This window comes from Tachyglossus aculeatus, chromosome 8, assembly GCF_015852505.1.
Source record: "Tachyglossus aculeatus isolate mTacAcu1 chromosome 8, mTacAcu1.pri, whole genome shotgun sequence".
NCBI classification, from domain to species: Eukaryota; Metazoa; Chordata; class Mammalia; order Monotremata; family Tachyglossidae; genus Tachyglossus; species Tachyglossus aculeatus.
The window spans coordinates 38,128,535-38,149,144 of NC_052073.1; the positions used below are offsets into that span (position 1 = coordinate 38,128,535).

General features: G+C 45.5%; 1 protein-coding gene across 11 annotated transcripts in view; it reads right to left on the reverse strand.

Moving 5' to 3' along the window:
- LOC119931846 (myosin-4-like) overlaps positions 1-20,610 on the reverse strand; it is a 76,927-nt gene that overhangs the window by 44,267 nt on the left and 12,050 nt on the right. For all 11 annotated transcript variants that reach the window (XM_038750758.1, XM_038750767.1, XM_038750760.1 and 8 more), the window contains exons 8-13: positions 20,016-20,114; positions 17,666-17,769; positions 16,836-16,974; positions 11,885-12,003; positions 8,852-9,001; positions 5,117-5,287 (exon numbers count right to left, since the gene is read on the reverse strand). In XM_038750758.1, the coding sequence (XP_038606686.1) occupies positions 5,117-5,287; positions 8,852-9,001; positions 11,885-12,003; positions 16,836-16,974; positions 17,666-17,769; positions 20,016-20,114 (782 nt within the window). The remainder of the gene's footprint in view (positions 1-5,116; positions 5,288-8,851; positions 9,002-11,884; positions 12,004-16,835; positions 16,975-17,665; positions 17,770-20,015; positions 20,115-20,610) is intronic.

The following is a 20,610-nucleotide window of genomic DNA, read 5'->3' on the forward strand; positions in this document are numbered from 1 at the left end:
TGCAGAGCACTGGACTTAAGCACTGGGAAGCCCAAGTTGGCAACATAGAGAGACGGTCCCTACCCGACAGCGGGCTCACAGTCTAGAAGGGGGAGACGGACAACAAAACAAAAGATATAAACCAAATAAACTAAATAGAATAGTAAATCTGTACAAGTAAAATAAATAAATAGAGTAATAAATACATACAAACATATATACAGGTGCTGTGAGGAAGGGAAGGAGGTAAGGCAGGGGGGATTGGGAGGGGGAGATGGAGGGGAAAAGGCAATTAATGGCATTTATTAAGCTCTTACTATGTGCAAAGCACTGTTCTAAGCGCTGGGGAGGGTACAAGGTGATCAGATTATCGTCCCATGGTGGGGCTCACAGCCTTAATCCCCATTTGACAGATGAGGGAACTGAGGCCCAGAGAAGTGAAGTGACTTGCCCAAAGTCACACGGCTGATAATTGGCGGAGCCGGGACTTGAACCCGTGACCTCTGACTCCAAAGCCCGGGCTCTTTTCCACTGAGCCACGCTGCTTCTCTAAGGCTGGAGGCTGTAAGCACCTTGTGGACAAGAAACGTGTGTACCAACTCTGCTATATTTGATTCTCCCGAGCGCTTAGTACAGTGCTTTACTCACAGTAAACGCCCATTACCTATGCCGGATTGATTAATGGTTGGCTATCAGCCGTTCCCTGTTGTCTGTCTCCCCCTTCTAGACTGTGAGCCCACTGTCGGGTAGACACCATCTCTAAATGTTGCCAACTTGCACTTCCCAAGCGCTTAGTCCAGTGCTCTGCACACAGTAAGCGCTCAATAAATACCATTGAATGAATGCATGAATGATTTTAGTGTAGTGACATCATAACTCTGTGGCCAGTTTTCCTGCTTGGAAGTATTGTAGAGAAGCAGCGTGGCTCAGTGGAAAGAGCCCGGGCTTTGGAGTCAGAGGTCATGGGTTCAAATCCCAGCTCTGCCACTTGTCAGCTGTGTGACTGTGGGCAGGTCACTTCACTTCTCTGGGCCTCAGTGACCTCATCTGGAAAATGGGGATTAAGACTGTGAGCCCCACCATGGGACAACCTGATCACCATGTAACCTCCCCAGCGCTTAGAACAGTGCTTTGCACATAGTAAGCGCTTAATAAATGCCATTAGTATTATTATTATTATTCCCAAAGGCACAAAAGCAGCACATGAGTCTCTGATCGAGGTAGTTCAGAGTTGAGTGTGCATCGCGTCCTAATGACAAGAGCCTGGGCCTGGGACTCAGAAGGACCTGGGTTCTAATCCTGTTTCTGCCACTTGTCTGCCGTGTGAATTGGGTCAAGCCACTTCACTTCTCTGGGCCTCAGTTCCCTTTCTGCAAAATTGAGCCCGGGCTTTGGATTCAGAAGTCATGAGTTCAAACCCCGGCTCCGCCAATTGTCAGCTGGGTGACTTTGGGCAAGTCACTTCACTTCTCTGGGCCTCAGTTCCCTCATCTGGAAAATGGGAATGAAGACTGTGAGCCCCCAGTGGGACAACCTGATCACCTTGTAACCTCCCCAGCGCTTAGAACAGTGCTTTGCACATAGTAAGCGCTTAATAAATGCCATCATTATTATTATTATTATTCCTATTTAGACAGGGATCCCCATGTGGAACCTGATAATTTTCTCCCTACCCCAGTGCTTAGTACAGCGCTTAGTGCTTAGAACTATGCTTGACACACAATAAGCGCTTAACAAATACCATAATTATTATTAAATAGTAAGTGCTTAGCAAATACCAGAATTATTCCTCTAGACTGTAAACTCACTGTGGTCAGGGAACATGTCTACCAACGTAGTCGCATTATACTCTCCCAAGCGCTTAGTACAGTGCTCTGCATCAAGTAAACATTCAATAAATATCATTAATGATGATGATGATGAGTCTCGATTAAAGTAGTTCAGAGCGGAGGAAGATCAGTTTCCTATCATGGTTTCATTTGGTCTGTGCCCTTTAAGTATTTTGATTTTCACTTCACCTCTGCATCACTCAAATCCATCTGTAATTTCTTGCCTCCCTCTTTAGTGTTTTTTTAATAATAATAATAATAATAATAATAATAATAATAATGACGGTATTTGTTAAGCACTTACTATGTGCAAAGCACTGTTCTAAGCGCCGGGGAGGTTACAAGGTGATCAGGTTGTCCCACGGGGGGCTCACAGTTTTAATGCCCATTTTCCAGATGAGGCCACTGAGGCACAGAGAAGTCTATTTATTTTACTTGTACATATCTATTCTATTTATTTTATTTTGTTAATATGTTTGGTTTTGTTCTCTGTCTCCCCCTTCTAGACTGTGAGCCCACTGTTGGGTAGGGACCATCTCTAGATGTTGCCAACTTGTACTTCCCAAGCGCTTAGTACAGTGCTCTGCACACAGTAAGCGCTCAATAAATATGATTGATTGATTGATTGATTTAGTGACTTGCCCAAAGTCACACAGCTGACAGTTGGCGGAGCAGGGATTTGAACCCAGGACCTCTGACTCCAAAGCCCGGGCTCTTTCCACTGAGCCACAGGATTGTGAGTACCTACTCTGTGTGACTTTGGGCAAGCCACTTAACTTCTCTGTGCCTCAGTTCCCTCATCTGGAAAATGGGGATTAAGACTGTGAGCCCCCAATGGGACAACCTGATCACCTTGTAACCTCCCCAGAGCTTAGAAGAGTGCTTGGCACATAGTAAGCACTTAATAAATGCCATCATTATCATTATTATTATTATTACTCTCCCATATGCTTAGTACAGTGCTCTACACGCAATAAACACTCAATAAATACTTGTATCTACTTGCTTGTAACCTCCCCAGCGCTTAGAACAGTGCTTTGCACATAGTAAGTGCTTAATAAATGCCATTACTATTATTATTATTACTCTCCCATATGCTAGTACAGTGCTCTACACGCAATAAATTCTCAATAAATACTTGCATCTACTTGTAACCTCCCCAGCGCTTAGAACAGTGCTTTGCACATAGTAAGCGCTTAATAAATGCCATCATTATCATTATTATTATTACTCTCCCATATGCTAGTACAGTGCTCTACACACAATAAATTCTCAATAAATACTTGTATCTACTTGTAACCTCCCCAGCGCTTTGAACAGTGCTTTGCACATAGTAAGTGCTTAATAAATGCCATTATTATTATTATTATTATTGTCTACATACTCTGTTGTACTCTCCCAAGCACTTAACACAGTTCTCTACACACTGTAAGTGCTCAATAAATACCATTGATTAATTTCCGGTTACCATTTGGGAACAGCTTTCTCTACGAATTTTCGAAAGCAGGATTCACTGAAGGTCGTGAAGGTCGCAGAAACTTTGCTTGCCCAAATAAGAGTTTTTCTGCCTTTTCTCTCTCAAGACTATTTCCATATATTCCACCCTTGAAGGAGAGGATTAGCACGTCGCTGTGAACATTTACACCTATCTCAAATTTAAACCTGAATTTTCCTAGTTAGGGTTGCCAAATCTCTAGGAACTGATTCTGGGAAGTTTAGACCGGCATTTTTCTCTCCCAGCGGAGAAAGTTGATGCCAGTAAGAGATGCTACAAAATCGTCTCCTCCGAGGGAAGCCTGCAGGCCTCAAGTTCTCTACTTGTTCTCTCGAGTTCTCCCAGCTCTGCCACGCATCTGCTGTGTGACCTTGGGCAAGTCACTTCACTTCTCTGGGCCTCAGTTACCTCATCTGGAAAATGGGGATTAAGACTGTGAGCCCCACGGGGGACAACTTGATGATAATAATAATAATAATAATGGTACTTGTTAAGCGCTTACTATGTGCCGAGCACTGTTCTAAGCTCTGGGATAGATACAATAATAATAATAATAATGGCATTTATTAAGTGCTTACTACGTGCCGAGCACTGTTCTAAGCGCTGGGATAGATACAAGGTGATCAGGTTGTCCTTTGGAGGCCTTCCCAGACTAAGCCCCCTTTTTCCTCTCCTCTTCCCCATCCCCCCGGCCCTACCTCCTTCCCCTCCCCACAGCACCTGGATATATGTATATATGTTTGTACGGATTTATTACTCTATTGATTAATTTATTTTATTTGTACATATGTATTCTATTTTATTTTGTTAATATGTCTTGTTTTGTTCTCTGTCTCCCCCTTCTAGACTGTGAGCCCGTTGTTGGGTAGGGACCGTCTCTAGATGTTGCCCACTTGGACTTCCCAAGCGCTTAGTCCAGTGCTTTGCACACAGTAAGTGCTCAATAAGTACGATTGAATGAATGAATGAATGAAAAGATACCAGATATCCCCCCGCCCCATCTCCCCGGGCATCCTTCCACTTTAAATTCATCGGAACTAGATGGATTTGGGCAAGTCCCCGCCTTACCTCCTTCTCCTCCCCACACCACCTGTATATATGTATATATGTTTGTACGGATTTATTATTCTATTTATTCTATTTGTACATATTTATTCTATTTATTTTATTTTGTTAATATGTTTTGTTTTGTTCTCTGTCTCCCCCTTCCAGACTGTGAGCCTGCTGTTGGGTAGGGACTGTCTCTAGATGTTGCCAACTTGGACTTCCCAAGTGCTTAGTACAGTGTTCTGCACACAGTAAGTGCTCAATAAATACAATTGAATGAATGAGTGAATGTTTGTATGTATATATTACTCTATTTTATTTGTACATTTTTATTTTGTTTATTTTATTTTGTTAATATGTTTTGTTTTGTTCTCTGTCCCCCCCTTCTAGACTGTGAGCCCGCTGCTGGGTAGGGACCGTCTCTATATGTTGCCAACTTGGACTTCCCAAGTGCTTAGTCCAGTGCTCTGCACACAGTAAGCGCTCAATAAATACACTTGAATGAATGAGTGAATGTTTGTAAGTATTTATTACTCTATTTTATTTGTATATATTTGTTTTGTTTATTTTATCTTGTTAATATGTTTTGTTCTCTGTCTCCCCCTTCCAGACTGTGAGCCCACTGTTGGGTAGGGACCGTCTCTATAGGTTGCCAACTTGGACTTCCCAAGCGCATAGTGCAGGGCTCTGCACACAGTAAGCGCTCAATAAATACGATTGAATGAATGAATGAACTAGAAGCAAGCGTCTCCTGAGCCGGACCCACCTTCTCGATGAGCTCGATGCAGGCGGCTAGGTCCATGCCGAAGTCGATGAACTCCCACTCGATGCCCTCCTTCTTGTACTCTTCCTGCTCCAGCACGAACATGTGGTGGTTGAAGAACTGCTGCAGCTTCTCGTTGGTGAAGTTGATGCACAGCTGCTCCAGGCTGTTGAACTGCGCAGAGGAACGGGGAAGGTAATCATTTGTGACTTCAGGCCTCAGGTTCCCTACTTTGGGAATTTTCTTTAATGGATCAAGCGATCATATTTATTAACATGTTTTGTTTTGTTGTTTCTGTCTCCTCCTTCTAGACTGTGAGCCCGTTGTCGGGTAGGGACCGCCTCAATATGTTGCCGACTTGAACTTCCCAAGTGCTTAGTATTCATTCATTCAGTCATTCAATCGTATTTATTGAGCGCTTACTGTGTGCAGAGAACTGGACTAAGCTCTTGGGAAGTCCAAGTTGGCAACATATAGAGACGGTCCCTACCCAACAGCGGGCTCACAGTCTAGAAGGGGGAGACAGACAACGAAACAAAACATATTAACAAAATAAAATAAATAGATTAGATATGTCCAAATCAAATAAATAGAGTAATAAATCCATACAAACATATATACATATATACAGGTGCTGTGGGGAGGGGAAGGAGGTAAGGCGGGGGGGGATGGGGAGGGGATAATGATGGTATTTGTTCATTCATTCAATCGTATTTATTGAGCGCTTACTGTGTGCAGAGCACTGGACTAAGCACTTGGGAAGTACAAGTTGGCAACACATAGAGACGGTCCTACCCAACAGCGGGCTCACAGTCTAGAAGGGGGAGACAGACAACAAAACAAAGCATATTAACAAAATAAAATAAATTGAATAGATATGTCGAAATCAAATAAATAAATAAATAGAGTAATAAATCCGTACAAACATATATACATATATATAGGTGCTGTGGGGAGGGGAAGGAGGTAAGGCGGGTGGATGGAGAAGGGGAGGAGGGGGAGAGGAAGGAGGGGGCTGAGTGTGGGAAGGCCTTCTGGAGGAGGTGAGCTCTCAGTAGGGCTTTGAAGGGAGGAAGAGAGCTAGCTTGGCAGATGTGCGGGGGGTATAGAACAGTGCTCTGCACACAGTAAGCATTCAATAAATACGATTGAATGAATGAATGATCCCCCTCTCGACTGCTCTCCCCCTCTTGACCGTAAGCCTGACATGGGCAGGAAGGTGGCTAACAGAAGCGGCGTGGCTCAGTGGAAAGAGCCCGGGCTTTGGAGTCAGAGGTCATGGGTTCAAATCCCGGCTCTGTCACTTGTCAGCTGGGTGGCTTTGGGCAAGTCACTTAACTTCGCTGGGCCTCAGTTATCTCATCTGTAAAATGGGGATTAAGACTGTGAGCCCCACATGGGACAACCTGATCACCTTGTATCACCCCAGTGCTTAGAACAGTGCTTTGCACATAGTAAGCGCTTAATAAATGCCATCATTATTATTATTATTATTATGGGTTCAAATCCCGGCTCTGCCAATTGTCAGCTGTGTGACTTTGGGCAAGTCACCTCACTTCTCTGAGCCTCAGTTACCTCATCTGGAAAATGGGGATTAAGACTGTGAGCCCCCCGTGGGACAATCTGATCACCTTGTAACCACCCCAGAGCTTAGAACAGTGCTTTGCACATAGTAAGCGCATAATAAATGCCATTAAAAAAATACGGGTATCCCCATTTTAATTGAGGAAACTGATGCACAGAGAAGTTAACTGACTTGCCCAAGGTCACACAGCTGACAGTTGGCAGAGCCGGGATTAGAACCCAGGCCCTTCTGACTCCCAGTCCCGAGCTCTCTCCACTAGGCCAGGCTACTTGTGGCTTTCTTACCCAGTGGAGTCCTATCTCACTTCTTTCCTTTTTTTAATAAGGGGAAAAAAATTTCCCAATAGGTCTTTGCTCTGATAATAATAACAATAATAATGATAGCATTTATTAAGCACCTATTATGTGCAAAGCACCGTTCTAAGCACTGGGGAGGTTTCAAGGTGATCAGGTTGTCCCACGGGGGGCTCACGGTCTTCATCCCCATTTTCCAGATGGGGGAACTGAGGCCCAGAGAAGTGAAGTAACTTGCCCACAGCTGGCAATTGGCAGAGCTGGGATTTGAACCCGTGACCTCTGACTCCAAAGCCCGGGCTCTTTCCACTGAGCCATGCTGCTTCTCTAATTAGGGCCTTCATTAGTGTCGTGTTCAGAGTGAACCCAACCATTTTAAAATTCACTTCAGCCTTTTGTTCATCTGGCAGAGAATCGGGCAGAAAGTTCTACCTCTTTAATGCCCTGTTATAATAATAATAATAATGGCATTTATTAAGCGCTTACTATGTGCAAAGCACTGTTCTAAGCGCTGGGGAGGTTACAAGGTCATCAGGTTGTCCCACGGAGGGCTCACAGTCTTAATCCCGTTTTACAAATGAGGGAACTGAGGCCCAGAGAAGTGAAGTGACTTGCCCAAAGTCCCACAGCTGGCAATTGGCAGAGCCGGGATTTGAACCCATGACCTCTGACTCCAAAGCCCGGGCTCTTTCCACTGAGCCACGCTGCTTCTCTTATTAGGGCCTTCATTAGTGTCATGTTCAGAGTGAACCCAACCATTTTAAAATTCACTTCAGCCTTTCTTTCATCTGGCGGAGAATCGGGCAGAAAGTTCTACCTCTTGAACGCTCGGTTATCTGATCTCGTTTCGTATTTCTGGGTTCTCAGCTATCCGCTATGCAAGCGATCTGATTTCTTGTGGGTTTCAGATGGCTCCGATTTGACGAGTCTGGCACATTTTTTCTTTGGACAGTTCCCCAGAGCCCTTCGGCGTCCCCGCTCCATCTCAAGCTCCGTTTGCACGGAAATATCCATGAGTTCCTAAGATTCTTCCCCTCGGCCTGAAAGCCATTTTGGACCTGTAATCCCAGGCTCCTTGCGTTGGGGGTCGGAGGTCCTTTGAGAAGCAGCGTGACTTAGTGGAAAGGGCCCGGGATGTGGGTTTTAATCCCAGCTCTCCTGCAGATTTATTGTGTGACCTTGGGCAAGTCACGTAACCTCTCTGGGCCTCACTTCCCTCATCTGCAAAATGGGGATTCTCAACACCTGTTCTCCCTCCTACTTGGACTGTGAGCCCCAAATGGAATCCGAAGACCGTGTACCTACCCCAGGCTTAGGACGGAATTTGGCCCATAATAATATTAATAATAATAATGGCATTTATTAAGCACTTACTATGTGCAAAGCACCATTCTAAGCGCTGGGGACGTTTCAAGGTGATCAGGTTGTCCCATGGGGGGCTCACAGTCTTAATCCCCATTTTACAGATGAGGTAACTGAGGCACAAAGAAGTCAAGTGACTTGCCCAAAGTCACACAGCTGATGTAGTAGGCGCTTAACAAACAATAATAATAATAATAATGGCATTTATTGAGCGCTTACTATGTGCAAAGCACTGTTCTAAGCACTGGGGAGGTTACAAGGTGATGAGGTTGTCCCACGGGGGGGCTCACAGTCTTAATCCCCATTTTACAGATGAGGTAACTGAGGCACAGAGAAGTTAAGTGACTTGCCCAAAGTCACACAGCTGACGTAGTAGGCGCTTAACAAATGCCACAGTGATGATTATTACTTCTGAGGGAAGTTCTCAGGAAATCTGGAATGGATTTGGAATGGATTTCAATAGGTTAGAGATTACTGATCCACTTCTCCGTTCCTCACGTCAAAGATCTCGAAGCCGGCGATGTCCAGGACTCCGATGAAGTACTGCCGGGGCTGCTTGGTGTCCAGCTGCTGGTTGATGCGGGTCACCATCCACAGGAACATCTTCTCGTAGATGGCCTTGGCCAGGGCGCCCACCGCGTTGATCACCTGACAGGGCGAAGGTAAGCACTTATTTACTTATCTTTAAATTCCGTTGTCTCTCCGAGCCATAATCGATTTCAGCATCCGATTCCCCTGCTAGGATTGGAGGGAAATAATAATAATAATAATGATGGCATTTAAGCACTTACTATGTGCAGAGCACTATTCTAAGTGCTGGGGGGGAATACAAGGTGATCAAGTTGTCCCACTTGGGGCTCACAGTCTTAATCCCCATTTTACAGGCGAGGAAACTGAGGCTCAGAGAAGTTAAGTGACTCGCCCAAGGTCACACAGCAGACATGTGGTGGAGCTGGGATTCGAACCCATGACCTCTGACTCCAAAGCCCGGGCTCTTTCCACTGAGCCATAATGCTTGTGTCCACTAACTGTAATGTATGCTCCCAAGCTGTCCATACGGCACTCTGCCCAGAGTAGACTGCAAGCTGCAGTCTGCAAGTATATGTATATATACATAAATACGTATATATGTTTGTACATATTTATTACTCTATATTTATTTTACTTGTACATATTTATTCTATTTATTTTATTTTGTTGATATGTTTTGTTTTGTTGTCTGTCTCCCCCTTCTAGACTGTGAGCCCGCTGTTGGGTAGGGACCATCTCTATATGTAGCCAACATGTACTTCCCAAGCATTTAGTACAGTGCTCTGCACACAGTAAGTGCTCAATAAATACGATTGAATGAATGAATGAATGAATGAAAGCTCCTCGAGGGACTACTAACTAGAGTCGCTCAGCCTCTCAATATGTCTGTAAGCTCCTCAAGGGCAGGGGATTGGTACTACTAAATCTAAGGGAGTCTCCCAAGTGCTCAGTAGATTATAAGGTCTGAGGATCAGGACTACTAACTAAGGTGGTCTAACCAAGCACTCAGTAAACTATAAGCTCCTTGAGGGTAGGGGATCGGGACTATTAACCCTGTGGGAGTCTCCCAAGTGCTCAGTAGACTATAAATTCCTTGAGGGCAGGGGATGAGGAACACTAAATCTATGGGAGTCTCCCAGGGTCTCCCAAGTGTTGAAGTGTTGAAGTGGGAAGTGTTGTACTTCCCAAGCTCTTAGTTGTACTTCCCAAGAGCTTAGTACAGTGTTCTGCAAACAGTAAGCGCTCAATAAATATGATTGATTGATTGATTGTTCAGTAGACTATAAACTCCTTGAGGGAAGGGGATCGGGACTATTAACCCTGTGGGAGTCTCCCAAGTGCTCAGTAGACTAAAAGGTCCTTTGAGGGCAGGGTATCAGGACTGCTAACTATGGAATCTCCCAAGTGCTCAGTAGACTATAAATTCCTTGAGGGCTGGGGATGAGGAACACTAAATCTATGGGAGTCTTCCAAGTGTTCAGTAGACTATAAACTCCTTGAGGGAAGGGGATCAGGACTATTAAACCTGTGGGAGTCTCCCAAGCGCTCAGTAGACTAAAAGGTCCTCTGAGGGCAGGGGATCAGGACTGCTAACTATGGGAATCTCCCAAGTGCTCAGTTGACTATAAATTCCTTGCGGGCCCGGCATGAGGAACACTAAAACTATGGGAGTCTCCCAAGGTCTCCCGAGTGTTCAGTAGACTATAAACTCCTCGAGGGAAGGGGATCGAGACTATTAACCCTGTGGGAGTCTCCCAAGTGCTCAGTAGACTTAAAGGTCCTTTGAGGGCGGGGGATCAGGACTGCTAACTATGGGAATCTCCCAAGTGCTCAGTAGACTGTAATTTCCTTGAGGGCAGGGGATGAGGAACACTAAATCTATGGGAGTCTCCCAAGTGTTCAGTAGACTATAAACTCCTTGAGGAAAGGGGATCGGGACTATTAACCCTGTGGGAGTCTCCCAAGTGCTCAGTAGACTTAAAGGTCCTTTGAGGGCGGGGGATCAGGACTGCTAGCTAAGGGAATCTCCCAAGTGCTCAGTAGACTATAAATTTCTTTAGGGTAGGGGATGGGGAACACTAAATCTATGGGAGTCTCCCAAGGTCTCCCGAGTGTTCAGTAGACTATAAACTCCTTGAGGGAAGGGGATCGGGACTATTAACCCTGTGGGAGTCTCCCAAGCGCTCAGTAGACTAAAAGGTCCTTTGAGAGCGGGGGATCAGGACTGCTAACTTTGGGAATCTCCCAAGTGCTCAGTTGACTATAAATTCCTTGAGGGCAGGGGATGAGGAACACTAAATCTATGAGAGTCTTCCAAGGTCTCCCAAGTGTTCAGTAGACTATAAACTCCTTGAGGGAAGGGGATCGGGACTATTAATCCTGTGGGAGTCTCCCAAGCACTCAGTAGACTAAAAGGTCCTCTGAGGGCAGGGGATCAGGACTGCTAACTATGGGAATCTCCCAAGTGCTCAGTAGACTGTAATTTCCTTGAGGGCAGGGGATGAGGAACACTAAATCTATGGGAGTCTCCCAAGTGTTCAGTAGACTTTAAACTCCTTGAGGGAAGGGGATTGGAACTATTAACCCCGTGGGAGTCTCCCAAGCGCTTAGTAGACTAAAAGGTCCTCTGAGGGCAGGGGATCAGGACTGCTAACTAAGGGAATCTCCCAAGTGCTCAGTAGACTATAAATTCCTTGAGGGCTGGGGATGAGGAGCACTAAATCTATGGGAGTCTCCCAAGGTCTCCCGAGTATTCAGTAGACTATAAACTCCTTGAGGGAAGGGGATTGGGACTATTAACCCTGTGGGAGTCTCCCAAGTGCTCAGTAGACTTGAAGGTCCTTTGAGGGCGGGGGATCAGGACTGCTAACTATGGGAATCTCCCAAGTGCTCAGTAGACTATAAATTTCTTGAGGGTAGGGGATGAGGAACACTAACTCTCTGGGAGTCTCCCAAGTGCTCAGTAGACTATAAATTCCTTTATAGTCCGAGGGCGTTTACCTGCTGAACGGTCTGGCCCTTGGTGACGTACTCGTTGCCAACTTTCACCCTCGGGTAGCACAGAGCCTTGAGCAGGTCGGCCGAATTCAGACTGGTCAGATACGCGGCTTTGTCGGCCACTGCAGAAACACGGAGAGGGAAACAGTGGACTCGGGGCTCAAAAAGGCCGAGGGACCTGAACTCTCCTGGGAAAACCTGGAGATTCCCTGGTGTAGAGATGGGCACCCAAGCGGCCACTGAGGGGGCTTCATGGAAAGAGCCCGGGCTTTGGAGTCAGAGGCCATGGGTTCGAATCCCGGCTCCACCAACTGTCAGCTGTGTGACTTTGGGCTAGTCACTTAACTTCTCTGGGCCTCAGTTACCTCATCTGGCAAATGGGGATGAAGACTGTGAGCCCCCCATGGGACAACCTGATCACCTTGTAACCTCCTCAGCGCTTAGAACAGTACTTTGCACATAGTAAGTGCTTAACAAATGCTACTATTATTATTATTATTATATACTATAGAGAAGCAGCGTGGCTCAGTGGAAAGAGCCTGGGCTTTGGAGTGAGGGGTCATGGGTTCAAATCCCAGCTCTGCTACTTGTCAGCTGTGTGACTTTGGGCAAGTCACTTCACTTCTCTGGGCCTCAGTTTCCTCATCTGGAAAATGGGGATTAAGACTGTGAGCCCCACTTGGGACAACCTGATCACCTTGTAACCTCCGCAGTGCTCAGAACAGTGCTTTGCACATAGTAAGTGCTTAATAAATGCTATCATCATTATTATTATTATTCTCTGGGCCTCAGTCACCTCATCTGTAAAATGGGGATTAAGACTGTGAGCCCCCCGTGGGACAACCTGATCACCTTGCAACTTCCCCAGTGCTTAGAACAGTGCTTTGCACATAGTAAGCATTTAACAAATGCCATCATTTTAATTATTATTATTATTATTATTATAGTAAGCGCTTAGTAAATGCCATTACTATCATTATTACTCTCTGGGCCTCAGAGACCTCATTTGTAAAATGGGGATGAAGACTGTGAGCCCCCCATGGGACAACCTCATCACCTTGTAACCTCCCCAGCGTTTAGAACAGTGCTTTGCACATAGTAAGTGCTTAATTAATGCAATTATCATTATTATTATTATTCTCTGTACCTCACTTCCCTCATCTGTAAAATGGGGATTAAGACTGTGAGCCCCCCGTGGGACAACCTCATCACTTTGTAACCTCCCCAGCGCCTAGAAGAGTGCTATGCACATAGTAAGCACTTAATAAATGCCATCATTATTATTATTATTATATACTATTTCAGTTCTCTTCAAACCACCTTCCCCCAGCCTCCCACTTTTCAAAAAATGGTATTAGTTAAGTGCTTACTAGGCACTGAGGTGGAACAAAGCCCCTGTCGCACGTGGGGTCACAGTCTTGATTCCCATTTTATCGACGAGTTAACTGGAGCCCAGAGAGGTGAAGTGCCTTGCCCAAGGTCACACAGCAGATAAGTGAAGGGGCTGGGATTCGAACCTGGGGCATTCTGACTCCAAAGGCCCTATCCACTAGGCCGCACGGCTTCTCAATTTTGTTGCGATTTGCAAATGGCAATTTTCCGTTGCAACAACTGTTGGCTGTTCTAAGCGCTGGGGAGGTTACAGGGCGATCAGGTTGCCCCACGGGGGGCTCACAGTCTTCATCCCCATTTTACAGATGGGGTAACTGAGGCACAGAGAATAATAATTATAATAATGGTATTTATTAAGTGCTTACTATGGGCAAAGCACTGTTCTAAGCGCTGGGGAGGTTACAAGGTGATCAGGTTGCCCCACGGGGGGCTCACAGTCTTCATTTCCATTTTACAGATGAGGGAACTGAGGCACAGAGAATGATAATAATAATGGTATTTATTAAGTGCTTACTATGTGCAAAGCACTGTTCTAAGCACTGAGGAGGTTACAAGGTGATCAGGTTGCCCCACGGGGGGCTCACAGTCTTCTTTTCCATTTTACAGATGAGGTAACTGAGGCACAGAGAATAATAATAATAATGATAATGGTATTTATTAAGTGCTTACTATGTCCAAAGCACTGTTCTAAGCACTGGGGAGGTTACAAGGTGATCAGGTTGCCCCACGGGGGGCTCACAGTCTTCTTTTCCATTTTACAGATGAGGTAACTGAGGCACAGAGAATAATAATAATAATGGTATTTGTTAAGTGCTTACTATGTGCAAAGCACTGCTCTAAGCGCTGGGGAGGTTACAAGGTGATCAGTGTGCCCCACGGGGGGCTCACAGTGTTCATCTCCGTTTTACAGATGAGGTAACTGAGGCACAGAGAATAATAATAATAATAATGGTATTAAGTGCTTAATATGTGCAAAGCACAGTTCTAAGCGGTCGGGAGGTTACAAGGCGATCAGGTTGTCCCATGGGGGGCTCCCCGTCTTCATCCCCATTTTCCAGATGAGGTCACTGAGGCCCAGAGAAGTGAAGTGACTTGCCCAAAGTCCCACAGCTGACAAGTGGCAGAGCCGGGATTTGAAGCCATGACCTCTGACTCCAAAGCCCGGGCTCTTTCCACTGAGCCACGCTGATGTGCCAAGCACGGTGCTAATAATAAGAAGAATGATGGCATCCGTTAAACGCTTACTATGTGCAAAGCACTGTTCTCAGCGCTGGCGGGGGGTATACAAGGTAAGCAGGTTGTACCATGTGGGGCTCACAGTCTTCATCCCCATTTTACAGATGAGGCTCAGAGAAGTGAAGTGACTTGCCCAGGGTCAGTCAATCAATCAATCAATCGTATTTATTGAGCGCTTACTGTGTGCAGAGCACTGTACTAAGTGCTTGGGAAGTACAAGTCAGCAACATATAGAGACAGTCCCTACGAAACAGCGGGCTCACAGTCTAGAAGGGGAACACAGCTGACAGTTGCTGGAGCCGGGATTTGAACCCATGACCTCTGACTCCCAAGGCCACGCTCTCTCCACTGAGCCACGCTGCTTCTCTGCCCCGGAGTCGTTACAAGGCAATCCATGTTGGACACAGCATCCCATACTGAGCCCCTTTCTTCCTCTCCCCCTCCTCCCCCTCCTCATCCCCCCCACCTTACCTCCTTCCCCTCCTCACACCACCTGGATATATGTATATATTCTTTCATTCATTTATTCAATCGTATTTATTGAGCGCTTACCGTGTGCAGAGCACTGTACTAAGCGCTTGGGAAGTCCAGGTTGGCAACACATAGAGATGGTCCCTACCCAACAGTGGGCTCACAGTCTAGAAGGGGGAGATAGAACAAAACCAAACATATTAACAAAATAAAATAAATAGAATAGATATGTACGAATAAAATAAATAGAGTAATATATGTTTGTACGTATTCATTATTCTATTTATTTGACTTGTACAGATTTACTATTGTATTTATTTTATTTTGTTAATATGTTTTGTTTCGTTGTCTGTCTCCCCCTTCTAGACTGTGAGCCCACTGTTGGGTAGGGCCCGTCTCTAGATGTTGCCTACTTGGACTTCCCAAGCGCTTAGTACAGTGCTCTGCACACAGTAAGCGCTCAATCAATCAATCAATCAATCGTATTTATTGAGCGCTTACTGTGCGCAGAGCACTGCACTAAGCGCTTGGGAAGTCCAAGTTGGCAACATCATATCAATAAATACGATTGGATGAATGAATGAATGAGGAGTACAGCGCAAAGCGCTTAGTCCAGTGCTCTGCACACAGTAAGCACTCAATAAATACGATTGAATGAATGAATGAATGAATGAGGAGTTCAGTGCTAAGCGCCTAGTCCAGTGTTCTGCACACAGTAAGCGCTCAATAAATATGATTGAATGAATGAATGAGGAGTACAGTGCTAAGGGCTTAGTCCAGTGCTCTGCACACAGTAAGCGCTCAATAAATATGATTGAATGAATGAGTGAGGAGTACAGTGCTAAGGGCTTAGTCCAGTGCTCTGCACACAGTAAGCGCTCAATAAATATGATTGAATGAATGAATGAGTACAGTGCTAAGGGCTTAATTCAGTGCTTTGCACACAGTAAGAGCTCAATAAATACGATTGAATGAATGAATGAGGAGTACAGCGCTAAGAGCTTAGTCTAGTGCTCTGCACCCAGTAAGAGCTCAATAAATACGATTGAATGAATGAATGAGGAGTACAGCGCTAAGCGCTTAGTCCAGTGCTCTGCACACAGTAAGTGCTCAATAAATACGAATGAATGAGTGAATGAATGAGTACAGTGCTAAGCGCTTAGTCCAGTGCTCTGCACACAGTAAGCACTCAATAAATGCGATTGAGTGAATGAATGAATGAGTACAGTGCTAAGGGCTTAGTCCAGTGCTCTGCACATAGTAAGCGCTCAATAAATACGATTGAATGAATGAATGAATGAGGGGGACAGCGCTAAGCACTTAGTCCAGTGCTCTGCACACAGTAAGCGCTTGATAAATACGATTGAATGAAGGAACGAATGAATCTGTCCCACACGGGCCTTACAGTCTAGGTAGGAGGGAGTAGGATTTAATTCCTGGAAATTCACATGGACCTTCTGTTCCGTCCGGCTCAGCCTGCTCTTCCCGTTGCTTCTGTTTGAATTTCATCATCATCAATCGTATTTATTGAGCGCTTACTGTGTGCAGAGCACTGGACTAAGCGCTTGGGAAGTACAAGTTGGCAACATATAGGGACAGTTCCTATGCAACAGTGGGCAATTTCATATTCCCATAGTGCTTAGTCCAGTGCTCTGCACACAGTAAGCACTAAATAAATACGATTGAATGAATGAATGAATGAGGAGGACAGCGCTAAGTGCTTAATCCAGTGCTCTGCACCCAGTAAGCGCTCAGTAAATACGATTGAATGAAGGAATGAATGAATCTGTCCTGCATGGGCCTTACAGTCTAGGTAGGAGGGAGTGGGATTTAATTCCTCAAAATTCACATGTACCTTCTGTACCGTCCGGCTCAGCCTGCTCTTCCCGTTGCTTCTGTTTGAATTTCATATTGCCGTAGTGCATCACAGCCCCCGTCAGCTTGTAGATAGACACTTTTTCATCAGCGGAGAAGCCCAGGATATCGATGGCGCTCTGCCGAAGAGTTCAAGACAGTAGACTGTAAGCGCGCGGAGGGCAGGGAAGGCATCACTGACTCGGTCATGCTCTTCCAAGTAATGGGTACAGGGCTCCGCACATAGCAGGCCCTCAGGAAATACCCCTGTCGGTGACGAAGATTGAGATTGTGAGAAAGACGAGAAGCAGCGTGGCTCAGTGGAAAGAGCCAGCACTTAGAACGGTGCTTTGCACATAGTAAGTGCTTAACAAATACCATTATTATTATTATTTTTATTATTAATAATAATTGGAGTCAAAGGTCATTGGAGAAGCAGCGTGGCTCAGTGGAAAGAGCCCGGGCTTTGGAGTCAGAGGTCGTGGGTTCAAATCCTGCCCCACCACTTGTCAGCTGTGTGGCTTTGGGCAAGCCACTTCACTTTTCTGGGCCTCAGTTCCCTCATCTGTAAAATGGGGATTAAGACTGAGAGCCCCACGTGGGACAACCTGATCACCCTGTATCCTCCCCAGAGCTTAGAGCAGTGCTTTGCACAGAGTAAGCACTTAACAAACGCCAATTATTATTATTATATTAGACTCTACGCTCGCGGTGGGCGGGGAACCTATTGGCCGGTTCTGTGTTACCCTCCCGACGTCGAAGGCGCTCAACCGAGGGCGATGAGAAATAATGGCAAAGGACAACGTATCCCGTCCCTCTGCGGTTGCTTACGTCGGTGGCCATCAGCTCTTCTTGGTCATCGATGCTGGGGACGGTGATCTCTCCCTGGCTGACGAAGGCGAAGTCGTAGGGGTTGGTGGTGATCAGCAGCATCTCTGGTGGGGCGAAACAGAGCCCCGGTTGGGGCCACTTTAGGCCATGGAAATCAATCAATCAATCAATCAATCGTATTTATTGAGCGCTTACTGTGTGCAGAGCACTCTACTAAGCACTTGGGAAGTCCAAGTTGGCAACATATAGAGACAGTCCCTACCCAACAGTGGGCTCACAGTCTAAAAGGGGGAGACAATCAATCAATCAATCAATCGTATTTATTCTAAGTTGGCAGCATATAGAGACAGTCCCTACCCAACAGTGGGCTCACAGTTTAAAATGGGGAGACAATCAATCAATCAATCAATCGATCGTATTTATTGAGCACTTACTGTGTGCAGAGCACTGGACTAAGCGCTTGGGAAGTCCAAGTTGGCAACATATAGAGACCGTCCCTACCCAACAGTGGGCTCACAGTCTAAAAGGGGGAGACAGAGAACAAAACCAAACAGACTAACAAAATAAAATAAATAGAATAGATATGTACAAGTAAAATAAATAAATAGAGTAATAAATATGTACAAATGTATATACATATATACAGGTGCTGTGGGGAAGGGAAGGAGGTAAGATTTGGAATGTTCAGGCCACATCCCCATTCCTCAATCAATCAATCAATCAATCGTATTTATTGAGCGCTTACTGTGTGCAGAGCACTGGACTAAGCGCTTGGGAAGTACAAGTTGGCAACATACAGAGACGGTCCCTACCCAACAGTGGGCTCACAGTCTAAAAGGGGGAGACAGAGAACAAAACCAAACAGACTAACAAAATAAAATAAATAGAATAGATAGGTACAAGTAAAATAAATAAATGAATAAATAAATAGAGGAATCAATATGTACAAACGTATATACATATATACAGGTGCTGTGGGGAAGGGAAGGAGGTAAGATGTCGCGCGTATTTGAAACGTTCAGGCCACATCTCCCCACTCCTCAATCAGTCAATCAATCAATCAATCAATCAATGGAGCGCTTACTGTGTGCAGAACACTGTACTAAGCACTTGGGAAGTCCAAGTTGGCTTAGTACAACAGTAAGCGCTCAACAGTAAGTGCTCAATAATACGATTGATGATGAAGTTGGCAACATCTACAGACGGTCCCTACCCAACAGTGGGCTCACAGTCTAGAAGGGAGAGACGGACAACAAAACAAAACATATTAACAAAATAAAATAAATAGAATAGATGTGTACAAGTAAAATAAATAGAGTAATAAATACGTACAAACATATAGACATAGACCCTCCAGGGTATTTTTTTCTTTTTAATGGCATTTATTAAGCACTTACTATGTGCAAAGCACTGTTCTAAGCGCTGGGAAGGTTACCAGGTGATCAGGTTGTCCCACGGGGGGCTCACAGTCTTAATCCCCATTTGACAGATGAGGGAACTGAGGCCCAGAGAATAATAATAATAATAATGGCATTTATTAAGCACTTACTATGTGCAAAGCACTCTTCTAAGCACTGGGGAGGTTACAAGGTGATCAGGTCGTCCCTCGGGGGGCTCACAGTCTTCATCCCCATATTCCAGATGAGGGAACTGAGGCCCAGAGAAGTGAAGTGACTTGCCCAAAGTCACCCAGCTGACAATTGGAGCAGCCGGTATTTGAACCCATGACCTCTGATTCCAAAGCCCGGGCTCTGTCCACTGAGCCACGCTGCTTCTCTAGCGCCAACCTACTCACTGTACCTCGATCTCATCTTTCTCATCATAGAGAAGCAGCGTGGCTCAGTGGAAAGAGGCCGGGCTTGGGAGTCAGAGGTCATGGGTTCAAATCCCGGCTCCACCAATTGTCACTGTGTGACTTTGGGCAAGTCGCTTAACTTCTCTGGGCCTCAGTGACCTCATCTGTAAAATGGGGACTAAGACTGTGAATCCCAAGTGGGACAACCTGATCACCCTGTATCTTCCCCAGAGCTTAGAGCAGTGCTTTGCACATAGTAAGCGCTTAACAAATGTCATTATTATTATTATTAAATCCCGGCTCCACTGATTGTCAGCTGTGTGACTTTGGGCAAGTCACTTAACTTCTCTGAGCCTCATCTATAAAAGGAGGATTAAGACTGTGAGCCCCAAGTGGGACAACCTGATCACCTTGTATCCCCCCAACGCTTAGAACAGTGCTTTGCACGTAGTAAGTGCTTAACAAATGCCATTATTGTTATTATTAATGAATACAAGGGATTGATATTTGAAAGGCTTTCACCTATCACTAGAATCAGGCCAAGGGGTCGCTTACCAATCAGTTCGGGCTTCTTGTTGGACATGATCTGATAAAAGATGTGGTAGCTACGTTCAGCCTTCAGCTGGAAGGTCACTCGGGACTTCTCCAGCAGATCTGGAAAGAAAGGTAAAGTGTGCTCAAACCCCACAGCGCTTCCATCCATATCCGGAATTTATTTATAATAATAATGGCATTTATTAAGCGCTTACTATGTGCAAAGCACTGTTCTAAGCGCTGGAGAGGTTACAAGGTGGTCAGGTTGTCCCACGGGGGGCTCCCAGTCTTCATCCCCATTTTCCAGATGAGGTCACTGAAGCCCAGAGAAGTGAAGTGACTTGCCCACAGTCACCCAGCTGACAAGTGGCGGAGCCGGGATTTGAACCCATGACCTCTGACTCCAAAGCCCGGGCTCTTTCCAGTGAGCCACGCTACTTCTCTATTCATATAATAATAATAATAATGGCATTTATTAGGCGCTTACTATGTGCAAAGCACAGTTCTAAGCACTGAGGAGGTTACAAGGTGATCAGGTTGTCCCACGGGGGGCTCACAGTCTTCATCCCCATTTTACAGATGAGGGAACAGGCATAGCGAAGTGAAGTGACTTGCC